The sequence below is a fragment of the Macaca mulatta genome, chromosome X (genome assembly GCF_049350105.2).
Source record: "Macaca mulatta isolate MMU2019108-1 chromosome X, T2T-MMU8v2.0, whole genome shotgun sequence".
NCBI lineage: Eukaryota > Metazoa > Chordata > Mammalia > Primates > Cercopithecidae > Macaca > Macaca mulatta.
The window spans coordinates 14328419-14354855 of NC_133426.1; the positions used below are offsets into that span (position 1 = coordinate 14328419).

Genomic DNA, 26437 nt, shown 5'->3' on the forward strand with positions numbered 1-26437 from the left:
TGTATCAGTCCCCATGATACACAGGAGTGCTCACTGCAATAAAGTTCCATTTATGTGAATTTAAAACACAGCAATATAAAAACACTAACAAAGTCTTAGTCCATGCACAAAACATGAAATCCAAGATATTCTACTTTACATTATTCCTCTGGGGAAAACTGCCTTGAATTATGCAAGTTTTGAATTATGCAGTGTCTTCAGGGGCTCGTCCCTTACAAGCCAATGTGTCTGAGAATCTACAATCTGCCAAATGAGTGTTAAGATTTATATAAAGTATCTTATTCAATCCTTCAATGACCCCATGAAACTGGAATGTGTGGGCCCCTACTTTGATATGAAGAAATCAAGATTCCAAAAGGTTAAGTAATTTTTCCAAATTCATTGGTCATTCACCTAGGATTCAAATCCAAGTTGGTCTAGCTTCAAAAATGTTCCTTATTTTTCAGTTTCCTCCTTTCTTCCATATCTTCATAGTCTCCCCAGTTTTTCTCCTCTTTCTCTCTCTCTCGCTCTTTCATGCGCGCGCGCGCACACACACACAACACACACACACTGACTACACAAACATTTATTAAGTGAAGCATCATCTCATCATCTCCCCAAAGCCCATTGTTGTCTTTCCAATACTGAGATCACCCAATTGGCTCTTTTCTTCATTGAGATTGTTTTTCCACCAGTGGGCAATTTGTTCCGAATCCCCACTTCCCCCTTATTCCTGCCCTTGATGGATAATAAACATACATCACTTGTTTTGTCACTGAAGGTGCAGGCACAGGAAGCAGACTATGGCAGGAATCAGTGTGCTTGTCTATCAGCCAAAAATATAGTGACATGGCAGACATAAGCACAGGGAAGAAGATGCTGCATTGCCCTACTTCCTCCAGATGCTAACCCCTCCTTCACCTTGACTCTCTCAGATGCCTACATGTGCCGGAGGCTGAGACTTGGGGGTGCCTTTCTGCAGAGTGTCCCTATGGTGCCTCTAACAATGGATATCACCTGGTGTTGCTTGTATATTCCAGGGCTGGCAGTTTTACTCTTCTTGTACCTCTCCACCCAGGAAACTCACATGGATAGTAAGTTTTGGCAAGCTACTTTATACAATTTTCTGACCACCATAATGGAGAGAAATATATTCATCTTTAGAAATAATATCAACTCACTAGGTCTGTGTACCATCCAATGCCCAACAAACTAATTGGTCCTCAAAAATCCATTTATAATTGGTTGGTTCCTGCAGATATCAGGCTTAGAGGCATTGCCACCTAATGTCTATTTCTGCAAGCAGCACTTTCGTAAGTAATTCTTTACTTAACCACTCGGCTTAGAACCCAACAATAATATTAGATATAGAGAGAAAATGGGGTGAGGGTGATGACACTGGGATGGGCCAGTAGTCAGTGCTGTCATCATCCATCTCTGCCAAGGAAATCTGATTTTCCCAGCATTAAACGGCAGGTGTGAGCTCTTTAATTAGGCAATAAAAATGGCAACTTGTTGTGGGGAGGGGATCATGGGGAGGGATAGCATTAGGAGATATACCTAATGTAAATGACGAGTTAATGGGGGCAGCACACCAACATGGCACATGTATACATATGTAACAAACCTGCACGTTGTGCACATGCACCCTAGAACTTAAAGCATATATAAAAAAAGAAGCCATACAGAACTTTAGACTCCCATAAAAAAAAAAAAAAAAGATAATTGACTGCTTAAAGCAAAAAATGAAACTGATGCATTGTTAGGTTTATAATGTATGTTGAAATAAAATGTAAAACATAAATAGCACAAAGTCTAGTAATGAAGAAGTGGAAGTATACTGTTATAAGGTTTTTGTACTATAAGTAAGGTCTGGCATTCAATATGAGAGGTGTGGCATCTCTAATTTATCTCTATAAACCCTAAATCAATCACTAAATTAATGAAGAGTTATAGCTAAAAGAATAACAAAGGAGATAAAATGGAGTCATAATATTCAATCCAAATGGTGGTAAATAAAGACAATAAAGGAGAAGAAAGAAAAGATGAGAAAACAGAAAAAAGGCAAGGTGGTAAATTTAAAGCCGGCTAGAATAATAATCACACTAAACATAAATGGCCTAAATGCTCCAATTAAGAGGTAGCAATTGTCAGACTGGTTTAAAAATCAAGAGTCAAATATAAAGTCACAAACATGTTAAAACTAAAAGAATTGGGGATATAGTGTGCTAACACTGATTAAAAGAAAATTGAAGTGGCTATATTAAAACTAGACATAGTAAATATTCTTGCTTTTTAGAGCAAATAATACTAACAGTAATAAGCAGGGTCATTTTCTACTGATAAGGGGGTCAATTCAGTAAGTGGACATAACAATTATAAATATGTATGCACCTAATGACAAACTCCAAAATGTATGAAACAAAAACTGATAAAACCACAAGGAGAACTAGACAAGTCACAATCCACATAGGCAGAGATTTCCACCTTCTCTCTCAATAACTGATAGAATATATGAACAGAAAATTAGTAAGGATATTAAAGGCTTGACACAGACTATCAACCAATTGACATAATTGAAAATTACAGACCAACACCAACAGAATTACTTTCAAGTTCACACAAAATATTTACAAAATGAGCCCATAATCTCTGGGACATAAATCAACCCTCAATAAAATTAAAAATTGTATTAGTTTGTTCTCATGCTGCTAATAAAGGCATACCCAAGACTGAGTAACTTATAAAGGAAAGAGGTTTAATTACTCACAGTTCAGCATGATTAAGGAAGTCTCAGGAAATTTATAATCATGGCAGAAGATGAAGGGGAAGCAAAGCACCTTCTTCACAAGATGGCAGGAAGGAGAAGTACTCAGCGAAGGGGGGAAGAGCCCCTTATAAAACCATCCGATCTTGTAAGAACTCACTCACTATCATGAGAACAGCATGGAATAAACTGCCCCTATGATTTAAAAAAAAATGTCAACTTGGCAGTAAAACTATAAACATGAAATTGTATAGCACCATGAATCTTTGGCACTAGGATTAATTTGACTATCTGTATTTTTTTCTCATGATACACTTACTGAATATAGGTAAGAGACCAAACAGAAAAAGCAAAGCCAGAATTTTCATTACCACCTCTGTTAATTACTAGCCATATAAAGTTTAGATATGCATTTAATAAACTCATTTCCCCCCAAAATGGAAATGGAAAGCATGATGGTATACTTTATAGCATTCAATAAAAGATAAGTTGATTGGAGCTACCAAAGCCTTCTATTTTATGTAACAGAAGCACATCTCAGGCTACTGTGGCCAACAGGTATCTCTCATTTCAACAGCTGCATTAATCAAGGTTAATTAAATATTTTCCACATATAAATTAGATACAATGAAATTGTACTGTACAGAAGAAAAAACTTCTATTCTGCTTTATCAATAGTTTTCAGGCATAATTTGAGAATAATTAAACATTTTTTATTTGTATAAACGTAAGTGGCACAAGTGCAATTTTGTTACATGGATATATTGTGGAGAATAATTAAACATTGACTCAAGCAGGTGGATATGAGGAATCATTCCACTTAAAGAAAGAACATCTGAATATTTTGAGATTGCCCTATGAATACATTTTGTTTCTTTTCTATTACAAAACACCACTTGATCATAGTCATTTGTGATTTTTCTCCACTGTAGTGAACTGCTCTCTGTACATGTTCATTAGCAATCCTCCTTGATTAGCTGCTGGAGGAATGTCACAGTTCTCTGGGGTCAGCCTAGGGGCTAGGAATATGGATATACTTTAGTTGGCACATTATCACATGGAAGTGCCTTGCCCATGAGGAATGGAGAGGGCATCCAAGCTGTAAGGACATTCAAGTAATCCTTGTACAATCGTGACTCATTATTTCTGTCCTGGGGATAAACATCATGTACAAAATGTCCCAACCAATAACAGCAACTGGCTTCATGGCACAGGAAACAGTATAGTGTCTGAACACAGACAATACAAATTGTGGGGCTAAAGGAAATAAATTCATGACTTGATTTTCCACTTTGAAACTGAAATAAGGATGTAATTCATGAAAAAAAATTGACTCTATTAAACTTGCCAAAGTTTTCAAAAATGCCAAGACAGTATTAAAAAGAATATTAATGGGAAACACCTCTAAGAAATGTCTATATAATGCCAAACAACTGAGCAACTAACCAAATTCCATGATCTCACTTATCTGTTCAAACAACAGATGAATGCTAATCTAGCACCATGAAACCCTAAACCACTTGACTGGTTCTACTTTCCCAGCAGATATATTTGCAAACTACATAAGTTGTAAAGTCATATAAATAATAAGTATTCTCCTTTCCCTTAATGAAAATAAATCCAGAGTAATTTGGATATCAACAACTGTCATCACTAAAAGACCAAAACTACATTTTTCTTCTTTTTAGTTCTCTTTTTTTTTCTGTAGCTTACCCTTCATATAAAGCAATAATTGTGAAAGAAATTTGAATTTATATAGCACTTGGAAAATTTGACAGTCAACAAAAACTTATGGGGACACTTACTATATGCACAAAAACGTCCTTGGTGACATGGATACAGAAGACATTACTGGATCTATATTCCCCCAAGTATCCTATACTTTAGTTGGGTGGATAAAACACATATGCATGAAGCAAACACTAAACTGGATGATTCTATCTTTAAGTGCATTACAAATTCTAAAGACGGGCAAGGCCGCCGTCGGCTAGAATTGGCAAAGAAATTATCACCTTGGGGATGGGATTTGGTCTACTCCTTGAAGAATTATCTGGAAATAAACAGATATAAAATGTGGGAAATGTTTCTATGCTGGGAGAAGGGTTTTTCCACCTTATAACACTATTAACATTTGGGACTGGGTAATTATTTGTCATAAAGAGCTGTCCTTTGCATTGTTGTGTATTTAACAGCATCCCTGGCCTCAACCCACTAGAAACCAGAGCAACTCTTTACTTCCCAGATGAAACAACCAAAAACATCTTCTGACACTGCTGAATGTTCTTGGGAGCAACATCACTTCTGGTTGAGAACCACTGGACTAGACATAGTTACCTAGGTTTTTTGTTTGTTTTTGTTTTTGCTTTCTCTCTCTCAGCGTTTTCCAACCTCAGAATTATTAGCATTTTGACTGGATGTCTTTGTTTTGGATGCTGTCCTGTGCATTATAGGATGTTTAGAAGCATCCATGACCTCAACTACTAGATGCCAATAGCAGCGCTCCCTGGTTGTGACTACCAAAAATATCTCCAGACATTGCCAAATGTCCCCTGGAATGAAAAGTCAACCTCATTTAGGAACTACTGGTGTAGACAAAGTCATCAGTGGGAATGGATTTGGCTTACTCAGGGCTAAGCAAAGTTGCTTAAACAAAACACCAAGCTTGTGTTACGAAAGAGTGCCATAAGATTGATTAACTAGGATAGACACATGCTGTGCGGGGCCTTGAATACCAGAGACTGCAATAGACAGCCACAGTAATTCCTAAGCAGATGTGTTTCAAAATGAAATTGGGGTTTTAAATTTAATTTCACAGAAGCAAAAGACTAGGTGCCATGAGGAAGAACTGAATGCAGGTGGACTGGTTAGGAAGTTGTTATAATAACCAGGCATTAGGTGTTGATGGATAGGATTAAAGTGATATCTTTGGAATGGAGAGAGTAAAGAGTAAACCCAGGGTTGCTTTACAGACAGAAATGTTGCATCTGTGCAATAGATTGAATATTAGAGATGAAGACAACGGAGGGGGAAACAGTGGCAAAACCAGGTTGCTAGTGAGAAGGAAGATTTAAATGAGATGAATAAGAAGGAGGTGGCATTTAATATGTTTAATTTTGCAAATACTAACTGTAGCTATTTTAGAATTATCACAGAATGCTGGTGAGAGGTCAGGGCTGAGGGAATAATTTGAGAACTTTGGAAACACAAAACCTTCATATCCTGAATAAATGCATCCACTCCTATAGCTTTCTTCTTAATTCCTGTAGCTTGATAAAATAAAAATTTCCTTCTCACTCACATTATACTCTACTGTGCGGTGGGTGGCTGTAGGTCTTTTGGGGATCCAATCTTCTTCCATCTTATGGCACTGCCATCTTAAACAGGTGACACCTAAGGTGGCTGCAGAAGGTATAGTCCTAAGGGCCTCATGGAAGATTTTAGAGGTCCTAACATGTATAACTTCTGCCCATATTCCATTGAGGATCCAAGAGAAGTGGAAAATCTAGCTTACTGGTAGAGGAAATGAAATTTAGAAGAATATAGCCAGTCTCTGTTATAGCACTCAACATACACACACTACCACCACCACTACCCTGACACACAGAAATAAGAAGAAAGCTATCGGAGTGGATTAATTCATTGAGGATATGAAGATAGAGTGAAAACTGAGGAGGAAAGAGTTCAAGAAATGGAAATACCAAATGGAATAAGATGTCCCAAAGAGAGTAAGGAAGATCAGATGATTCAGAGATGTTGTTGATTCAGAGATGTCAGAGAGCCTGGAAGAGAACCAACCTATATAGAGGTGAAAGTGCCAAGAAGAGGTGAGGTAAATTTCCATAAGGAGGATAATGTCTACTTTGCTGAGACTCTTGCTTTCAGAGACAAAATAGCATCATGATAATTGTTTAAAAAGGGAGTGAGGAAGGAAGGAAAGGAAAGGAAGGAAGGGAAGGAAGGCACCTTATACATCTATACTCCACCTCAAAACCATCATTAGCTTATCTTTACAAATTTTTGAAACCCCAAACCTATCAGCTTGACTTTCAATGCCTTCCTTTGCCAGCCCAGCCTACCTGTCCACCCCTCACCATTACCTCCCAGGTGCCCAGCATATCCCGGTCACTGGGTTGCTCATTATTTGCAAGACCACCATACTCTCTCCCATCTTTATGGCTTTGATTTTACAGCTTCTTCTACCCACCAAAGACCTGGCTCTTCTCAAGCCCTAAAACAAGTGCCACACCACCTAGAAATAAAGCCTTTACTGATTTTTCCATCGACATTAACCTCCCCATATTCCACCAGACTTTTTGTCCTTCCTTTACTTTGTCATGTGGAACCATCTACTTTATATCAGTTATATGTTCATGTGACTGTCTCCCTCTGTAGACCATGGAATTCTTAAGTGGTGAGGCAGGGTCACTAAGATGTACAACCCCAATAAAAAGAAGATAACATTAAAGTCTAGGTCAGAGGCTGGAAAATGTTTTCTGTAAAGAGCCATATGGTATTTTTGGCTTTGTGGCCATTTGGTTTCTGTCACAACTACTCAACTGTGCCATTTTGGTTCAAAAGTATCCACAAACAATATGTAAATGAATGAATATGGCTGTCTTCAAATAACAGTGGACTGAATTTGATCCGTGGACTATAATTTGCTGCCCCATGATCTATGTGAATGATACTTTCTGGAGCACAGCATGAGTGTGGTCCCCTGAAATATAATCTGGGAAGTCCTGGGGAGAATTAATATACTTCTTAGTCATCTTTGTATCTTTTACCCCATCTCCCACCAGCACCTAGTACAGCCCTCCATGTAGTAGGCTCTCAATGTTTGTTTTTGTTTTTCTGAATTAAATATGCCTGAAAAGATACCAACTGAGTTAATCATAACAGCGTTTTGAGAACTTCATTACCTTTTAAAACTATCTTGCAAGTTTGTAGTAAAGTCGTTCAAGAAGGAATCATGTAAGTCCAAGAATCATAAAAAGAATGTGACAAGGAGGCTAGGCGCGGTGGCTCAAGCCTGTAATCCCAGCACTTTGGGAGGCCGAGACAGGTGGATCACGAGGTCAGGAGATCGAGACCTTCCTGGCTAACCCAGTGAAACCTCGTCTCTACTAAAAAAAAAAAATTACAAAAAACTAGCCGGGCGAGGTGGCGCGCACCTGTAGTCCCAGCTACTCGGGAGGCTGAGGCAGGAGAATGGCATAAACCCGGGAGGCGGAGCTTGCAGTGAGCTGAGATCCGGCCACTGCACTCCAGCCTGGGCGACAGAGCGAGACTCTGTCTCAAAGAAAAAAAAAAAAAAAAAAGAATGTGACAAGGGAAGATGTGAGCTCAAAACATCTAAGGAATAGGAGCTGAAAGAAGAGAATCTGACATCAGAGCTGGGTAAAAGCAACAAAAAGGCATTTCAGTTCTGAGAAACCAGCACCAAGGAACATCACATCATATGTGATAGATGTCTCACAACACCCTCTAAATCCATGTGAATAATGCATTTAATGCCAGCACTTCAATGCTGGAAAGATGTTCATGATTTGGAGGAAACTCGGAGACCAACCAAAATGATTAAAAGACTGGAAGGACTCATTTATGAGCAGCTATAAAAGAAGCCAAATATGAGCTTGGTCTGCTGATTGCTAGAAGAAGATGGAGAAAAGGTGTATAAATTACTGAATGCTGTAAACACTAGGAAGAGGAGGAATGATGGTCAGCTCTATTGTACTTAGCTCTTGGTATGCATATATCTCGGGCATTAACACATTCCTCTCATTATTGGGTCTTAAAACATTTATGGGCCATCTGAATAATATATAACTGGAAATGCTGTGATTGGTAATGTTCTATTATTACAGGAAAATAGGATTGCTCCAGAAGAGCAAATACAAGACAAACTATTGTTCATTAAGGAAGCAAATGTTCCAGGAATGTTAGGCGAGCTGAGAAAATAAAAACTCACTAATAGTCCACTCTTAGAAGTATCAAATATATACAGTTGTGGGTAACAGTATATCATTCATAACTGTTTAAAGCACAAAGATGCAAAAATAGCTAGATATTTCCTCCCTTCCTTCTCTTTCATTCATTCATTCATTCAGTCAGTCAGTCATTCAACCATCAGTCCATCTATCCATCATCAATCCATCCACCATGTATTTATCCACCAATCCATCTATCCATCCCACATAACTACTGCCTTTGCACTATTTGCTAGGTCCTGTGCTGGTGATACAAAGAAATACTGCACAGGGCCTAAACTAAAAACAAAAACAAAAAAAATAAACCTACAGTTAAGAGTAGGGTCAGGGAATACTTTAAAATATAATTGGCCGGGCACAGTGGCTCACGCCTGTAATTCCAGCACTTTGGGAGGCCGAGATGGGCAGATCATTTGAGGTCAGAAGTTTGAGACCAGCCTGGCCAACATGGTGAAACCCTGTCTCTACTAAAAAATACAAAAGTTAGCCGGGTGTGGTGGCACGTGCCTGTAATCCCAGTTACTCAGAAGGCTAAGGCAGGAGAATCATTTGATCCTGGAAGGCAGAGGTTGCAGTGAGCCTAGATCGCGCCCCTGCACTACAGCCTAGGCAACAGTGGAAGACACCATCTCAAAATGTGTGTGTGTGTGTGTATGTGTATATATATATATATATATATATATACATACACACACACACATATATATGCACGCACACACACACTCCAGCCTGGGCAACAGTGTGAAACACCATCTCAAAATATATATATACACATATATGTGTATATGTATATATAGATATATAAATTTGTATATATATATACAAATTTGTATATGTATATAAAATTGTAAGTTGAGTGAGATGAGGGACATCTTCCATGTAAAAAGTGGGCAAAGAAGGAACAGATAAGTTCAATAGAGAGTGATAAGGGAACAAAGAAACGTGGCCCCTAACTCAGATGAGAGAAAGGAGAAAGGTTGGGGATGCTTCCCAGGGGAACTGATATCTCAGCGAAGTCCTAAAGAATTCTGAGGCGACTATTAATCAGAAGGAGTGGGAATAACCATCCCAGGTAGGAAGAATAATATGTTTCAAGGACTGGAGATAACAAAGTGCTAGATCATTTTGTCACAATACATGTGGAACTGACACAAGTACTTCGGATTGTTTTAGACAAATAGTGTAAGGCAGGTGGTGATCTTAAAAACAATAATTAGAGGCCGGGCGCGGTGGCTCAAGCCTGTAATCCCAGCACTTTGGGAGGCCGAGACGGGTGGATCACGAGGTCAGGAGATCGAGACTATCCTGGCTAACACGGTGAAACCCCGTCTCTACTAAAAAATACAAAAAACTAGCCGGGCGAGGTGGCGGGCGCCTGTAGTCCCAGCTACTCGGGAGGCTGAGGCAGAAGAATGGCGTGAACCCGGGAGGCGGAGCTTGCAGTGAGCTGAGATCCGGCCACTGCACTCCAGCCTGGGCGACAGAGCGAGACTCCGTCTCTAATAATAATAATAATAATTAGAATATATTATGATTGTGGGTGAGTTTTATGTTCCTTATTAATTTTTGTTCCTTCCAAAATTTATCCATTCACAAAATCACACCCTTCTCTGGCCAAATAATTGCAAACATTTATAAGGACTTATTCTGTGTTTGAAACTATTCTAAAATCTTTATGTATATTAAGTGATTTTATCCACTTAACAACTCTACGGGGTAGGTACTATTACTGTTCCTATTTTAAAGATGAGGAATAGAGGCAGAGAGAGGTTATATAACATAACTGAATTATACAGATAGTAGCGGAGCAGCATTTCTTAATTGGGGCATCTTACTCCAGAATCTCTGCTTTTATGTCCACTGTGCTCCTGCAAACCTTCTAATTCAAGAGCCTATTTTCATATCTTTACTTCTGTAACTCACCTAAAAGTTGATCCAACAAATAATCAGAGACACAGTCAAATATTTTGGGAGAAGAATGTTTGTAACAGCAACATTTATAGTCATAAAATATAAGATAGAAAGTAAGCTATATGTCTTACAATGTGAATGTTCAATCATGGTATAGACCATTAGGCAAGCATTAGAAATTATGATCTAGAAGAAAAATAAATAACATGGGAAATGCTCAGTATAAAGGTCAAAGGTAAATGCAAAGATACAAACTATGATCCTAACAATGTGTTTGTGTGTGTTCGGAAAGGAAATCCACTAGTCAGACTGAGTTCCAATTCCGATCTTGACTCTGTCATTTATTACTTTTGTGACCTTGGGTAATAATTTCATCCCTCTTTACCCCAGTTTTCTCATCAGAAAATTGGGATGAGTTGTTGTAAGGCTTAAAAAATTCACACACATAAAATGCTTAAAATACTGGCTGGCAAGCACTTGACAAATACCAAAATACAGGAAACTATTTAAAAATTAGAACTGGATTGTACACATTCAGATGGTAGTTTAGTAAGTATTCTTTGTAGTCCAGGATGCAATACTTTGTAACTTCATCCAATTATTTTTCCCTTTTACAGTTGAAAAAATAATTTTAAGTTGAGAGAATGAGGGGCATTTTCCACTGCAAGTAGAAAGTATTTGCTTTCAGAATCTACGTTGTCAAATTATAAGACTTACTAAACACTTAAGCAAACACTGAAGGGTTATCAAAGTTTTCTTTTTAACCAGATACCTTCTCAAGGCTAGATTCTTGATATTTTACTTTGGTTGAATACTCTTAAATTGTGAGGATTTAAAACTATTTAGAACTGTGTTTTCATGTCAGTTAGGATCAGTAAATTGAAGAAAATTACAAATTGGCTTCTGAAGAGCCTAAGGCCATACATAGTTTATTTCTCATCCATGTTTTGAAATTATCTTAATTATATTGGTTTTTAAACGTTAATTTAAAAAAATAGAAGTGAGCAGTTTTAATAATAGCACCCATCTATTTTGCCTCAAAGTTTCATTTTTCTTTTTTTAATTAAGAGAATAATTATTTTTAACTGACAAGTAAAAATTGTATATATTTATGGTGTACAACATGTTTCAATATATGTACACATCATGGAGTGTCTAAATTGAGCTACTTAACATATGCATTATTTCACATATTTATTTGTAGTGAGAACACTTAAAATCTACTGTCATTAAGGAAATTCTTGAAGTCATCTTTGGACCTGATCTCAGGAATAAAGCTACTGGTTCGGGGGCATGTGACTTTCAGTGCTCTGCCCAGAATCTTCAAAGTAGAATCAATGGCTTAAGCACTTTCTTAAGAAAACGCTGGAAAATCCTTGACCAAGGAAATTAGGTTATTTTGCTGCTCACACCATTAAGAATCTGGTTTCCTGGCAAGCTTTCATAGTCTCTCTCTCTCTCTCTGTGTGTGTGTGTCTCTCTCTCTCTGTGTGTCTCTCTCAGGTCTCCTATGTAAAAGCGATTGACATCTGGATGGCGGTGTGCCTTCTGTTTGTGTTTGCTGCCCTACTGGAATACGCAGCGGTGAACTTTGTCTCCAGGCAACACAAGGAGTTCCTGCGCCTCCGAAGAAGACAGAAGAGGCAGAATAAGGTATGATTGCCCCTCAGTTCAGACAGTGTAGAGCTTGAGTTGGTTAGCCAGGCAATATAATTCAGAAAACAGAAGAGCACACAATAAGCAAGAAGCCAAGGTTAATTTTTGTTCTGATTTGTCCTACTACACTGACTTAGTGCTCAGCTTAGGCCTTTAAAATTGGGGAGGACTGTCAGATTCAGCAAATAAAAATACGTGTCATGGAGTTAAACTGGAATTTCAGATAACAACAAACAATTTTTAGTGTAAGCACATACCAAATATTGCATGGGACATACTTATACTAAAAATTGTTTATCTGAAATTTGGATGTAACTGGGCTCCCTGTATTTATCGAGCAACTCTAATTGGGGATATATACTCAATTTGACCAAGTTACTTTAAAATCCTGGTTCTTCTAAATATTGACTCTGTGTGTGTGTGTGTGTGTGTGTGTGTGTGTGTGTGTGTACATCACTGATCTGATTGAGTTTTTTTCATCAATTGCTCTGGTTTTATGTAAATTATTCCATACCCATGTAGATTACAACATGATAAATCTAGTGAGACTGATCTTATGATCTCAACTTAAACTTTAGTGCAGAATCCTAAGCTTTACACTGTCCAGAGACTTGAGGTTTGAAATGCATAGCTCAAGATCTCCAGTCCTGTGGTTCCCAAACTTGCCTGCACATTAGAATCGCCTGGGGGTATTTTAAAAATCCCAAGCCTTAGACACAACCTTACACCAATTAAATCTCAATGTTAGGAGGGGCACCAGCCTCCGTATTTCTGCAGCTCCCCAGGCAATTCTGGTGTGCAGACATGCTTGGAAAACACTGTTCTGCTTTATAACCCAATCTTGTAGAGGCTATCAAAAGGCTTGCACCTGTTTTCCATTTCAAACTCTGGGAGAGAAACATACCCTTTGACATGGAGAATGTTACCTCCTGTAACAATACTGCTTGAGAACTAAAGTTAACATTTTATGTACAGTAGAGAGATTTTTCAAAATCTGTTCCAAAAAATATTTGATAAACTAATCCTGCTGGTGAAGTAATAGTTATATGCTACTCTGTTGGAATGAAAACAAAAATATTCCACAGTCACTATTAATGCTGCAAATACGTAGGTGTAAAGCTGAATATCTGTTGTGAGACATTGCTTATACTGAGGAGTTTATGTGGGTATGAGCTCACTGAGTTCTGACTGCATCCACTAAAAGCTTTCCTGCACATACTCTGGGCTGAAAGAGATAAATCTGTCCTGTTAGCTGCCCTGTCTCACTCTTCGCTACCTCTCAGGAACATTCTGTCCTGCCATAGATAAGGAGAACAAGTAAACAAGCACAAATATCCTCTTTGCTGTACGTTACCTTTTAATGTTGTGCCTTTCTCAATTTTCTCCTCACTGCCTCCTTGTTGGTGCTATCGTTTCTTTAATCACATTCACAGAAGTTCAGCACACAGCAGCAAGAGTTCAGGATCACTTGTGCCACCCAGAAAATATTCTTACATTATGATGGTATTTCAACACAAAACAGTATAGAACTCATGCTGCAACCGCCTCAGTGGATGGTTTAAGTCCTTCAACAACTTCTTTTACATATGGTAATACTGCTCAGGTTTCCCAAACTTACCTTATCGTAATAAGACTCACCTAGGACCCCTCTGAAACGTACTAATTCTCAGTAAAATTCCTTTCAGATGGTGATTTATAAAGTTGGGTGGAATACAAGAATCTGTACTCTTAATAAGCACTCTAGGTGATTCTTATGATGAGATAACTTTAAGAAACACTATCCTGGCTTACTGACTGCATGCTCTCCTAGACCAGAGATGGAAAATGGGTTTCATTTTGCTTCACAATTCTAAATAATTGTTAGGGATTTTTTTAATTACTGTGTGAAGGATTCTTAGACTGTACCTGGGCTCTGTGGGAATGAGATCTGTCATCAATTAGCAATGTCTGGCATTACATAATAACAGATATTAAAGACTAATTTTTTAAAAAGTATAACTAGCAAACAAGTGGGGGTGGATATGGAATAATAAAAAGACAAAATCAATCTAAAAGAAAGAGGGAATGCAGAACAAGACAGATAAAGAGAAAGCAAATAGAGAAGTGGTAGATTAAACCCAAATATATTGTAAATACAGTGAAGGAAAATAGAATAAATACCTCTATTAAAAGACAAACATTTTCAGATTAAATTAAAAAATAAAACTCAACTCTAGTCTGCCTCCAATAGGCACACCTATAATATCAAGACACAGAAAGCTTCAAAGTAACTGTGGATAAAGATATATCATGCTAACGCTAACCAAATAAAGCCAGTTTAGCTCCATTAATATTAGATAAAGTAGACTTTAAGACCAAAATTATTACTAGAAATAGAGATATTTCATAATTAAAAGGATCATTTCAATAGGGGAATGTGATTACTATAGATACGTATACAACGAATAACATGGCCTCAGAATACACCAAGTTTAAATTGACAAATATAAAGAAGAAATAGACAAACTCACACTCATAGTGAGGAATTTTAACATACCTCTCTTAGCAACTGATAGAAACAAAGCAGACAAAAAGATCAGTAAGGATATAAAATATTTAATAACATAATTAACAAACTACACCCTCAAATGCAGTAAACACATACTTTTCAAGTCAGAAGAAACATTTTGGTACATTTACCATAAGTTGGACCATAACGCACTTCATAACAAATATCAAACCACTGAAATCATATTATCTGATTAAATAGAATTAGGCTAAAAATCAATGGTACAAAGATAACTAGAACATCTCTATAAATTGGGAAATAGCCAAATACTTCTGAAATAATTCAGGAGTCAAAAAGAATTCACATTCGAAGTTAGAAAATATTTTGAATTGAAAGATAAATTGTACATATCAAAATATATGAACTGAGCTAAAGCCATGCTTAGTGAAAAATGTATACTTCAAATGCATTTTATAAAGATAGAAAGCTGAAAATTGATTATCTAAGAATCTATTTCATGGAGATAGAATGAAGAATAAGAAATTAAATCCAAAAAGTGTAGAAGGAGTGAAAAAAACACGAAGAGCAAAAATTAATAAAATAGAAGAATGGTCCATTGAGTTTACTGATTATCTTGTCATGAATATTTTCAAATCAGCATTTGGGAAGAAACCAGATTGCAGTAGTTTAAAGTAGGTGAGGATATGGAATAAGCAAGTATAGATTACTTGAGAATTTAGCTCTCAAAGGGAGAGAGACGGGGTAAAACAAATTTCTGCACAATCTCACTTCCTGTCATGATTAGACTACTCACAGGTTAAATATACATATTTATTCATTCAACAAATGTTTATTGAGCACCTACTATGCTTAAACATGGAAACCTGTGAATATAGTAGAGAATGAGAGGGACAAAAAAGTAGAAAATGAGGTTGAAGAATAGGTAATTTCAAGATTTATTTGCAGGCCAGTATAAAGGACTTTATTTTATCCTAAGTGATTGGAATCCACTAGTTAGTTTCAATATAGCAAATAGGCTATTGAGTGGATAGTTGTGGTGTCAAGAGTAGCAGCAGATAAGTTAGGAGGCTATTGTAGAACTATAGGTGGAGATGTTGATGGCTTAGATTATGGTATTGGTCATAAGAATGAAGGACTAGCCATAAGTAGAAAGCTGAAACTGGATCCTTTCCTTACTCCTTATACGAAAATTAATTCAAGGTGGATTAGAGACTTAAATGTTAGACCTAATACCATAAAAATCCTAGAGGAAAACCTAGGTAGTACCATTCAGGACATAGGCATGGGCAAAGACTTCATGTCTAAAACACCAAAAGCAACGGCAGCAAAAGCCAAAATTGACAAATGGGATCTCATTAAACTAAAGAGCTTCTGCACAGCAAAAGAAACTACCATCAGAGTGAACAGGCAACCTACAGAATGGGAGAACATTTTTGCAATCTACTCATCTGACAAAGGGCTAATATCCAGAACCTACAAAGAACTCAAACAAATTTACAAGAAAAAAACAAACAACCCCATCAAAAAGTGGGCAAAGGATATGAACAGACAGTTCTCAAAAGAAGACATTCATACAGCCAACAGACACATGAAAAAATGCTCATCATCACTGGCCATCAGAGAAATGCAAATCAAAACCACAATGAGATACCATCTCACACCAGTTAGAATGGCGATCATTAAAAAGTCAGGAAACAACAGGTGCTGGAGAGGATGTGGAGAAATAGGAACACTTTTACACTGTTGGTGGGACTGTAAACTAGTTCAACCATTATGGAAAACAGTATGGCGATTCCTCAAGGATCTAGAACTAGATGTACCATATGACCCAGCCATCCCATTACTGGGTATATACCCAAAGGATTATAAATTATGCTGCTATAAAGACACATGCACACGTATGTTTATTGCGGCACTATTCACAATAGCAAAGACTTGGAATCAACCCAAATGTCCATCAGTGACAGATTGGATTAAGAAAATGTGGCACATATACACCATGGAATACTATGCAGCCATCAAAAAGGATGAGTTTGCGTCCTTTGTAGGGACATGGATGCAGCTGGAAACCATCATTCTTAGCAAACTATCACAAGAACAGAAAACCAAACACCGCATGTTCTCACTCATAGGTGGGAACTGAACAATGAGAACACTTGGACTCAGGAAGGGGAACATCACACACAGGGGCCTATCATGGGGAGGGGGGAGGGGGGAGGGATTGCATTGGGAGTTATACCTGATGTAAATGACGAGTTGATGGGTGCAGCACACCAACATGGCACAAGTATACATATGTAACAAACCTGCACGTTATGCACATGTACCCTACAACTTAAAGTATAATAATAATAAATAAATTAAAAAAAAAAAAAAAGAATGAAGGCAAGTGGTTAGGTTCAGGAATCTTTCATTTGTTCCACAAAAATTTATTTACTTCTTACTATGTGCCAGGCACTGTGTAAATCCTCAGAATACATTGCTTCACAGGACAGAAAAAAATGCAACCTTTTGATGAAACTTACATTCTAGTGGTTATGCTTTGGAGGTAAAACCAATAGGTCATGCTGATGCATTTTATGTGAAGAGGTGAGAAAATGAATTGAATATGACTCACAGATTTTTGGCTTAAGCAACTGGGTAGGTAGTGTTACCATTTATTAAGATGGGGACTATTGTGACAAGTGCAGATTTGGAGTGGAACTCGAGTCATATTTTTATGCTCTTAAATTCAGATGCCCATGAGACATCTCAGTAGAGTTAGCAAGTAATTAGATAGAAATATGTGCTCAAGAAAGGGATAACATCTGGAAATGTATATTTGGCAGTGACCAGCAAACAGATACTGTTTTAAATCCACAAAACTAAGTGAGATTACACATTGAGATAATACAAACAAAAAAAGTTAAACATGGAAAATCACAGGTTCCGTAAACATAAAACAAAAAGGAAAGAAAGACTGAGCAGTCTTGCTGTTGAGCATCTAAATGCTCATAATTGAGTGTTTGTCATTTTTTGTATGATATAAAACCATTTTAACTATGTTTTATTGTTTGATAAAACTTTTTTTACTTTGCAATAGTCAACATTATAGAGTTGTAATGTCTGTCAGTGCCACTTGCCACTATCAAAATTGTCCTTGTTTGAATTAAATTAAGTGAATTACCTAATAACAATGAAGATACTGTTCTTATCTCAATTTACAGATGAGGAAACGAATGCAAAAAGAAAATAGGGTGAGGCCAGGTGAAGCAAATAGGGTGAGGCAAGGTGAAGCAAATAGGGTGAGGCAAGTGAGTCACACAAGTACAGGGTCAGATCCTGTTTTATTTTTTATTTAATGTTTTGTTCACCATGGATTTTTCGTATTAATAATGATATTTTAAAACATTACATTAAATATCATTTGAGTACTGGAGTTTTGGGTACCCCTTCAAATTTTGCCCCTGAGGCCTCACTTGTTTTCTCCTAGTTTGGGGCCCACCTAGTCATGAACTACTAAATTAATTTTCACAGAAATACACTGTGGCCTGAGTTAAATTTTTTTTTTTTAATCATTTAAAAATGTTCAATATTTTGGCCAGGAGCGGTGGCTCACACTTGTAATCCCAGCACTTTGGGAGGCCGAGGTGAGTGGATCAACTGAGGTCAAGAGTTCGAGACCAGCCTGGTCAACATGTGAAACCCAGTCTCTACTAAAAATACAAAAATCAGCCAGGCATGGTGGCATGCACCTGTGGTCCCAGGAACTCATGAGGCTGAGGCAGGAGAATCGCTTGAACCAGGGAGGTGGAGATTGCAGTGAGCCGAGAACACGCCACTGTACTCCAGCCTGGGCGACAGAGCGAGACTCCATCTCAAAAAAAAAAAAAAAAAAGTAAATATTCCCAAGGCAATATGTCATCTCTTTAATTTCCTACTGAGAAACTGACCTCTAAAATAACATACAGGTTGATGTTTTAGAGGGTATAACAAAAAATAAGAGCAGATCATCTCCCAAAAAGACAATGGCATTAAGCTTTATTCAAGGAAGGTATTTATTGAGAGAACACCTGAGATTACATTTACATGCATGGGAAGAGTGTCTGGTGTTTACTGAGCAATCAAGTTATCAAATGGGGTCACTTTCAAGGAGTCGCCAGGCAATGTGCAACTAGGTGTATTTGCTTTGATTATCTTTTCTAGGTTTTGCAAAGCAGCCACTGTCAATTTTATCAAAACAGAGTTTCTCAGAAACAATCACGCCCAGATCTTCCCTGACAGAACTAGCCAACTCCAGTCTATTAGAAGCTGATGCCCCAGGTCTATGCAATAAAACTCTATTTTAATGTTATCTCCTCAGCTCCAATAAGAAATATGTGCACCATGTGAAGTTATAACAACTTCTCTACAATGCAGCCTCACCTGCATTTATCTCCCACTTTCATTTTATATCTGACTGCATCATACCTTACTTCTGGCATTGTGCATAATTTCAGATGTTTCCAGTTACCCAGATAGCCCTGACTTCTTTTTGGTCAGCTACTAAATAGAAATTGTGGCTGCTTGAGAACATGGTTATGGCATGTAGGCCACCTAATGACAAGTTGCCTTTTACTTATTTTTCTTCTATTTTGTTTTTAATTGACACATAATAAATAGTTGTATATACTTATGGGGTTATAATGTGAGGTTTTGAGGTTTTATACATTATATTATGATCAAATCAGGATAATTACTGTATCAATCATATGAAACACTTATTTCTTCACCAAATCATCTCTTCTAGATATTTTGAAATAAACAATACATTATCATTAACCATTTTCACCCAACTGTGCAATAGAAGACCAGAACTTATTCCTCCTATCTAACTGTTAACATAGTACCCATTGACTAACTTCTCATCTCTTCCGCCCCCTCATTTTCTGTAGGCACTGATAACCACTATTATACCCTCTACCCCCATGAGATCAAAATTTTTAGATTCCACATATGAGTGAGATCATGTCTTTGCGGGGACATGGATGGAGCTGCAGGCCATTATCCTCAGCAAACTAACGTAAGAACAGAAAACCAAATAACACTTGTTCTCACTTATAAGTGGGAGCTGAATGATAAGACTGCATGGACACAGAGGGGAACAACACACACTGGGGTCTTCTGGAGGGTGGAGGGTGGAAGGGCAGACAGGATCAGCTAAAACTAGTGGGTACTAGGCTTAAGACCTGGGGTGATGAAATAATCTGTACAACAGACCCCCATGACACAAGTTTACCTGTGTTAACAAACCTGCACTTTTACCCCTGAACTTAAAGTTTAAAAAAATGACTAATATAAAATAAAAGGCTGCTTGTTTTGAACAACTATGTGCCAACAAATTAGAAAACCCTGAAGAAATGGATAAATTCCTGGACACATAGAGCCTATCAAAAGTGAATCACAAAGAAACAGAAAACAAAAACAGACCAATAATCCAGATTTTAGCCTCAAACCCCAACGCAATGGCCCAGGCAGGAGAACAACTTAGAAGTCCTTATTCTTCCACTTGGTAGGCCCGTAAGCCCCATACTGTCTATTTCCTCTCCAATGTTCTAAGGGTTTTAGATCTTCTCGTTCCAGTGATACAGCAAGCCCAACTGGTGAAGGCTAGAAGACAAGGACCCGGTGTCAGTGGTCACCTGGGAGTGGATCATTTAAATCCATGGGGTTTCACCTCCAGAAAGTACAATTCAATCCATGTTTAGAATCTCTCCAGTTAGACCAGCACTTCTATTCTTTGGGAGTAAAATCTCTGTCCTCTCTTATTGGAGACATCCCTTCAAATACTTAAGCATGGAGAGCTGGTAGGTCTTCTTGAATCTCTGCTAAATTGATCTAGCCCTTTTTATGATATGGCTAACAGCCCCTCACCATGCTGGTTACCCTATCTACAGTTTGCTAATGGGCATCTTGACGTATAAGTCACAGAATTTGAAAGGTCGTCTAGGTATGATCAATATATAACATGAAACAGCAGTAGTATCCCCTATCTTTATCTGGACTTTTGAATACTTTTAATAGAGCACTAAATTACAGTATTGCTTTTAAGTAGTCTGATTCTATGATTGGCTCATTTTGACCTTGCTAATTCTTATTAAACTCCCAGGTTTTTTTTTTTTCTATTATTAACATGAATAGCTATCAAGTTATCCCCTCTTGATTATGTTCTTGATTTTTTTTCTAACCTAAATAAAGGACTTTATATTTATTCCTATAAATTTTCATTTTGTTGGATTTGGCCATTGTTCTAGATTATAGTAATCTTTGTGATATTGATTCAGTCATTTGGAAAATTAGGTGTCACTTCAAGATGTGTACCACAGGCAAATAAGTGTCAATGCCCTTTAGCCAAAGACCACCAGGAACAAACTTGTAGTTACACAAGGTGGGTTTACTACTCTTTGCAGTGAGGGAGAACACATAGAATGAGGGGTGGGGGGTGCTGATCTCTACCTATAAATTGGTTGATTTGAAGGGGAAAAGTTAAGGAAGCAGGAGTTTACTCTAGATCAGATACTGTCAGCAAGTGGGGGAAATTCAATAACCTCAATCAATCTTATCTATAGAAAGGCCGACTAGAATGAGAATAAAACTGTAATTGGTTAAAAAAAAAAAGTGGCAGGAATTTTAACCAAGAGAGAAGGATGTTTAGTATTTTGTAAGTAGCACAGTGATCTTGTTTTGTCTGTGCTTAGACAAAATCATGAAGTGGCCTTGTTTTGTCTCACTTTACCAAGGTTTTAGACCAACTTTGTCTAAGGCAACTTGGGTTGTGGTTTTCTCCTCCTAAAATGAAGGGGCTAAATTGTCAACATTGAAATAGAGGCTTTATGTCACAGTGCTGTGACTTTGGTAGGCAGTTTAATTAAAAGCAAAACCTCTCTGTACCTCAGTTTCAGAGGTACAGAAATGAATAATATTTACCTTATAGAACTGTGGTAAAAATGAGCTTTCCTGAATAAAGCTCATAAAACAGGCCCTGGCACTTAGTAAGTTCTATGTTTAGTGATTGCTCATTTTGTGTCCACTGTCTCTACCACATAGGTATGTAGCAAACTCTGGGTCATAAAGGTTTTTGTGTTCAATTTATTGGGGAACATGTTATACAAATCAAAATCAAGTATCTTAGAATAACTACAATAGCTCTTCCACTTCTACTCCTCTTATCTTTCTTCCACAAAGGGAAATTAGATTGCATGGCAAAATATGGCCTATATACAACTTTTTAAATAATTTTATTCATAGGAATAAAATAATGACTTTGTGTTTTCACTCTGCAGTGTCTAAACAAGAGAGAAGTAGACTAAGCTAGGTCTTAAATGCATGGAAACCTTCTTCTAATGTAGAGAATCCATTAAGATCCTTCAAACCCAATTAGAATGTAAATGGACTTTGAAAGAAGGCTGTTGGAATGCAGATATCACTACCACTAAGTCTAATCAACAAACAAATCTAAGCAAATGAAGAACTCATTGAATTATAATTAGAGTAGGGTCAACTTGGAGAATCCTGCTTAAGGCTTCTTACCCTTTTCTCTTCCTCTCCAAAAGCTTAGAGCAATAGTTCTCAACCTAGGGCAATTTTGCCCCCAGGGGACATTTGACAATGTCTGGAGACCTGTTTGGCTGTCACACCTGGGAAGGGGAGCTACTAGCATCTAATAGGTAGAGAGCAGGGATGCGGCTAAACCTCCTGGGATATACAAGACAGCTGCCCACACAAAAAATTGCCAAGGTGTAATGCTGATAGTGCTGCAGTGGAGAAACCCTGGTTTAGAGCATTGTCAGCTATACTTCTTGATATGCAACAGTCTCAATTGTTTTCTCTTTCTTGTATGCAAATCATGTCTCACCGGAAAACATTATCTGCACATCATCAGGAGAGCTCTTTCAGTTCTGCTACCCTCAGTCAAAGTGAACTCTACCTGTAAGATTTGTACACAGGTGGAGCCCACTGGGTGATGGCTTGTTGTCTTTCCCTTATAAAAGGCAAATTCTACCCATCAGCCTGTCTTTGAAATTTGGTTTCTTTATCCAAATGTATGTTCAATCGAGTATGAAGGAAAGCTCCATCTGACTGGCTTCATTTATTAAGACACAAATCATGTGGATCCACACACCACATGTCCTAAGAAAACAGATTTATGACACTATGCTTCATGTATGAAGTAAGGCAGGGTCCACATCTGGAAAATATTAGGTGCAGACTCTGAATTAATATCCAGATTCTGTGAGATGGAGAGACTTCTACGTGGGTAGGAAAAACAATGTTATTTATTACACCTATTTAGGAAATGTTCAGTAGTGTGGAAAGTCATAATGAAAGCTTACTTTTAGGATTAATACCTGGATGTATGTGATTCAACAGGTACACACAATGATGTTTAGTGTAAAAAGAAAAAGACAGTGGGACAGCATTAAATAGAAGAACAGTGGTTTCAACCATTCTAGAAGGAATCCAGTGGAAACATTTTTATTCGGTTTGTTACTGAAACTGGGAGAAGGCATATAAGAAGCTTCACTATTTAAAACAGCAATAAGCACAGGAATTGAGAATAACCCATAATAAGCACACTTGTCTACTTGCAGAAGACAATTAACAGTTCACAGACTTGCGCTGGTACAGACCACACCTTGAGCATCCTGCTCTAGACCAATGCTTCTCAAACGTTGGTGCAAATGAGAATCACCTGGAGGCCTAGAGAGACCCCTTTTTTTTGTGGATTCAGTAGGCCAGAACAGGACCCAATATTTTATTTTTCTAACAAATGTCAGGTGACAAGTGATATTCCAGAAAAACCCTAAAATACCTTTAGTAATAGCAATACTATAATCATCCTCCATACCTTTGCTACTAATATGTCCATAGTCATATCCAAGACATTAACCCCAGTGATCAATTCCATTTTGGAAAATTGGCCACTGAAAGATTAACAAACAGAGAATAAGATGTTTTGTAAAAGATGTTTAGACTCAAAATCCCTATAGGTCTCCTTTTTCCTTGTCCTTGGAAAGGAAACTCCATAATCATAACTCTTATTTTTTTTCCTTTCAAGAAGAATATAGTGAAATGGTGTGTGTTCTCTTTTATTATTTAACATGTTTTCCATGTTCTGCCACCTGTTTGCACAAGGTGTTTAAATAAGATTTCACAGATCATTAATTAAAGCAACAACTGCTTCCTTAGCAAGCATGATGTTGAAAACGTTGTAACTGCCTCCCCAGGGAAGCCAAAGGTGTGTTTGCTTTTTATCTTAAAGGTTGAGGAGTTTAGATGAGGCTTCAACAGACTTGTATGGATAAGGATTTGGACTTTATTATGAAAGTCATTATGAATAAATAAATGTCATGGTACTTTGTAATTGACTATACCTAGGATATAGAGCTGGTGCTTGTCAGGGACAAAAAGACCTGAAGTATTTTTTTTTTTCGTTCCCATGAAACTTTTAATACCATCACTGTATATACATGTACATAGTGTTTTACATGGTCTCAAACAGCATAAAATGAAATCATACTGTATACATTCTTCTGCAATATGTTTTTATCCCTTAACATTGTATTTTTGAGATTTATCCATGTTGATATGGTTAGCTTTAGTGCATTAATTTTAACTGCATGGTATCTACTGCATCACTATATAAGAAGATGGGAATTTTTTTCTTATTATACTTTAAGTTCTAGGGTACATGTGCACAATGTGCAGGTTTGTTACATATGTACACATGAGCCATGTTGGTGTGCTGCACCCACTAACTCGTCATTTACATTAAGGATGTCTCCTAATGTTATCCCTTCCCCCTTCCCTCTCCCCCCTCCCCACATTAGGGTCTGGTGTGTGATGTTCCCCTTCCTGTGTCCAAGTGATCTCATTGTTCAATTCCCACCTATGAGTGAGAACATGCAGTATTTGGTTTTCTGTTCTTGCGAGAGTTTGCTGAGAATGATGGTTTCCAGCTGCATCCATGTTTCTACAAAGGACACGAACTCATCCTTTTTTATGGCTGCATAGTATTCCATGGTGTATATGTGCCACATTTTCTTTTTTTTTTTTTTTTTTTTTTTTGAGACAGAGTCTCGCTCTGTCACCCAGGCTGGAGTGCAGTGGCCAGATCTCTCAGCTCACTGCAAGCTCCACCCCCCGGGTTCACGCCATTCTCCTGCCTCAGCCTCCCGAGTAGCTGGGACTACAGGTGCCGCCACCTCGCCCGGCTAATTTTTTGTGTTTTTAGTAGAGACGGGGTTTCGCCGTGTTAGCCAGGATGGTCTCGATCTCCTGACCTAGTGATCCGCCCGTCTCAGCCTCCCAAAGTGCTGGGATTACAGGCTTGAGCCACCGCACCCGGCCTATGTGCCACATTTTCTTAATCCAGTCTGTCACTGATGGACATTTGGGTTGATTCCAAGTCTTTGCTATTGTGAATAGTGCCGCAATAAACATACATGTGCATGTGTCTTTATAGCAGCATGACTTATAATCCTTTAGGTATATCCCCAGTAATGGGATGGCTGGGTCAAATGGTATCTCTAGTTCTAGATCCTTGAGGAATCGCCACACTGTTTTCCACAATGGTTGAACCTAGTTTACAGTCCCACCAACAGTGTAAAAGAGTTCCTATTTCTCCACATCCTCTCCAGCACCTATTGTCTCCTGACTTTTTAATGATTGCCATTCTAACTGGTGTGAGATGGTATCTCATTGTGGTTTTGATTTGCATTTCTCTGATGGCCAGTGATGATGAGCATTTTTTCATGTGTCTGTTGGCTGTATGAATGTCTTCTTTTGAGAAGTGTCTGTTTATATCCTTTGCCCACTTTTTGATGGGGTTGTTTCTTTCTCAGAAATTTGATTGAGTTCTTTATAGGTTCTGGATATTAGCGCTTTGTCAGATGAGTAGATTGCAAAAATGTTCTCCCATTCTGTAGGTTGCCTGTTCACTCTGATGGTAGTTTCTTTTGCTGTGCAGAAGCTCTTTAGTTTAATGAGATCCCATTTGTCAATTTTGACTTCTGTTGCCATTGCTTTTGGTGTTTTAGACATGAAGTCCTTCCCCATGCCTATGTCCTGAATGGTATTACCTAGGTTTTCTTCTAGGGTTTTTATGGTATTAGGTCTAACATTTAAGTCTCTAATCCATCTTGAATTAATTTTCATATAAGGAGTAAGGAAAGGATCCAGTTTCAGCTTTCTACTTATGGCTAGCCAATTTTCCCAGCACCATTTCTTAAGTAGGGAATCCTTTCTCCATTTCTTGTTTTTGTCAGGTTTGTCAAAGATCAGATGGCTATAGATGTGTGGTATTATTTCTGAGGGCTCTGTTCTGTTCCAAAGGTCTATATCTCTGTTTTGGTACCAGTACCATGCTGTTTTGGTTACTGTAGCCTTGTAATATAGTTTGAAGTCAGGTAGTGTGATGCCTCCAGCTTTGTTCTTTTGGCTTAGGATTGTCTTGGCAATGCGGGGTCTTTTTTGGTTCCATATGAACTTTAAAGCAGTTTTTTCCAATTCTGTGAAGAAAGTCATTGGTAGCTTAATGGGGATGGCATTGAATCTATAAATAACCTTGGGCAGTATGGCCATTTTCACAATAGTGATTCTTCCTAT

General features: G+C 37.8%; 1 protein-coding gene across 1 annotated transcript in view; it reads left to right on the top strand.

Annotated features, from left to right (window-relative positions):
• The window catches only part of GLRA2 (glycine receptor alpha 2), a 230002-nt gene that overhangs the window by 165357 nt on the left and 38208 nt on the right, over positions 1-26437 (top strand). Inside the window, 1 exon segment of the mRNA NM_001266926.1 lies at positions 12151-12300. Coding sequence (NP_001253855.1) covers positions 12151-12300 — 150 coding nt within the window.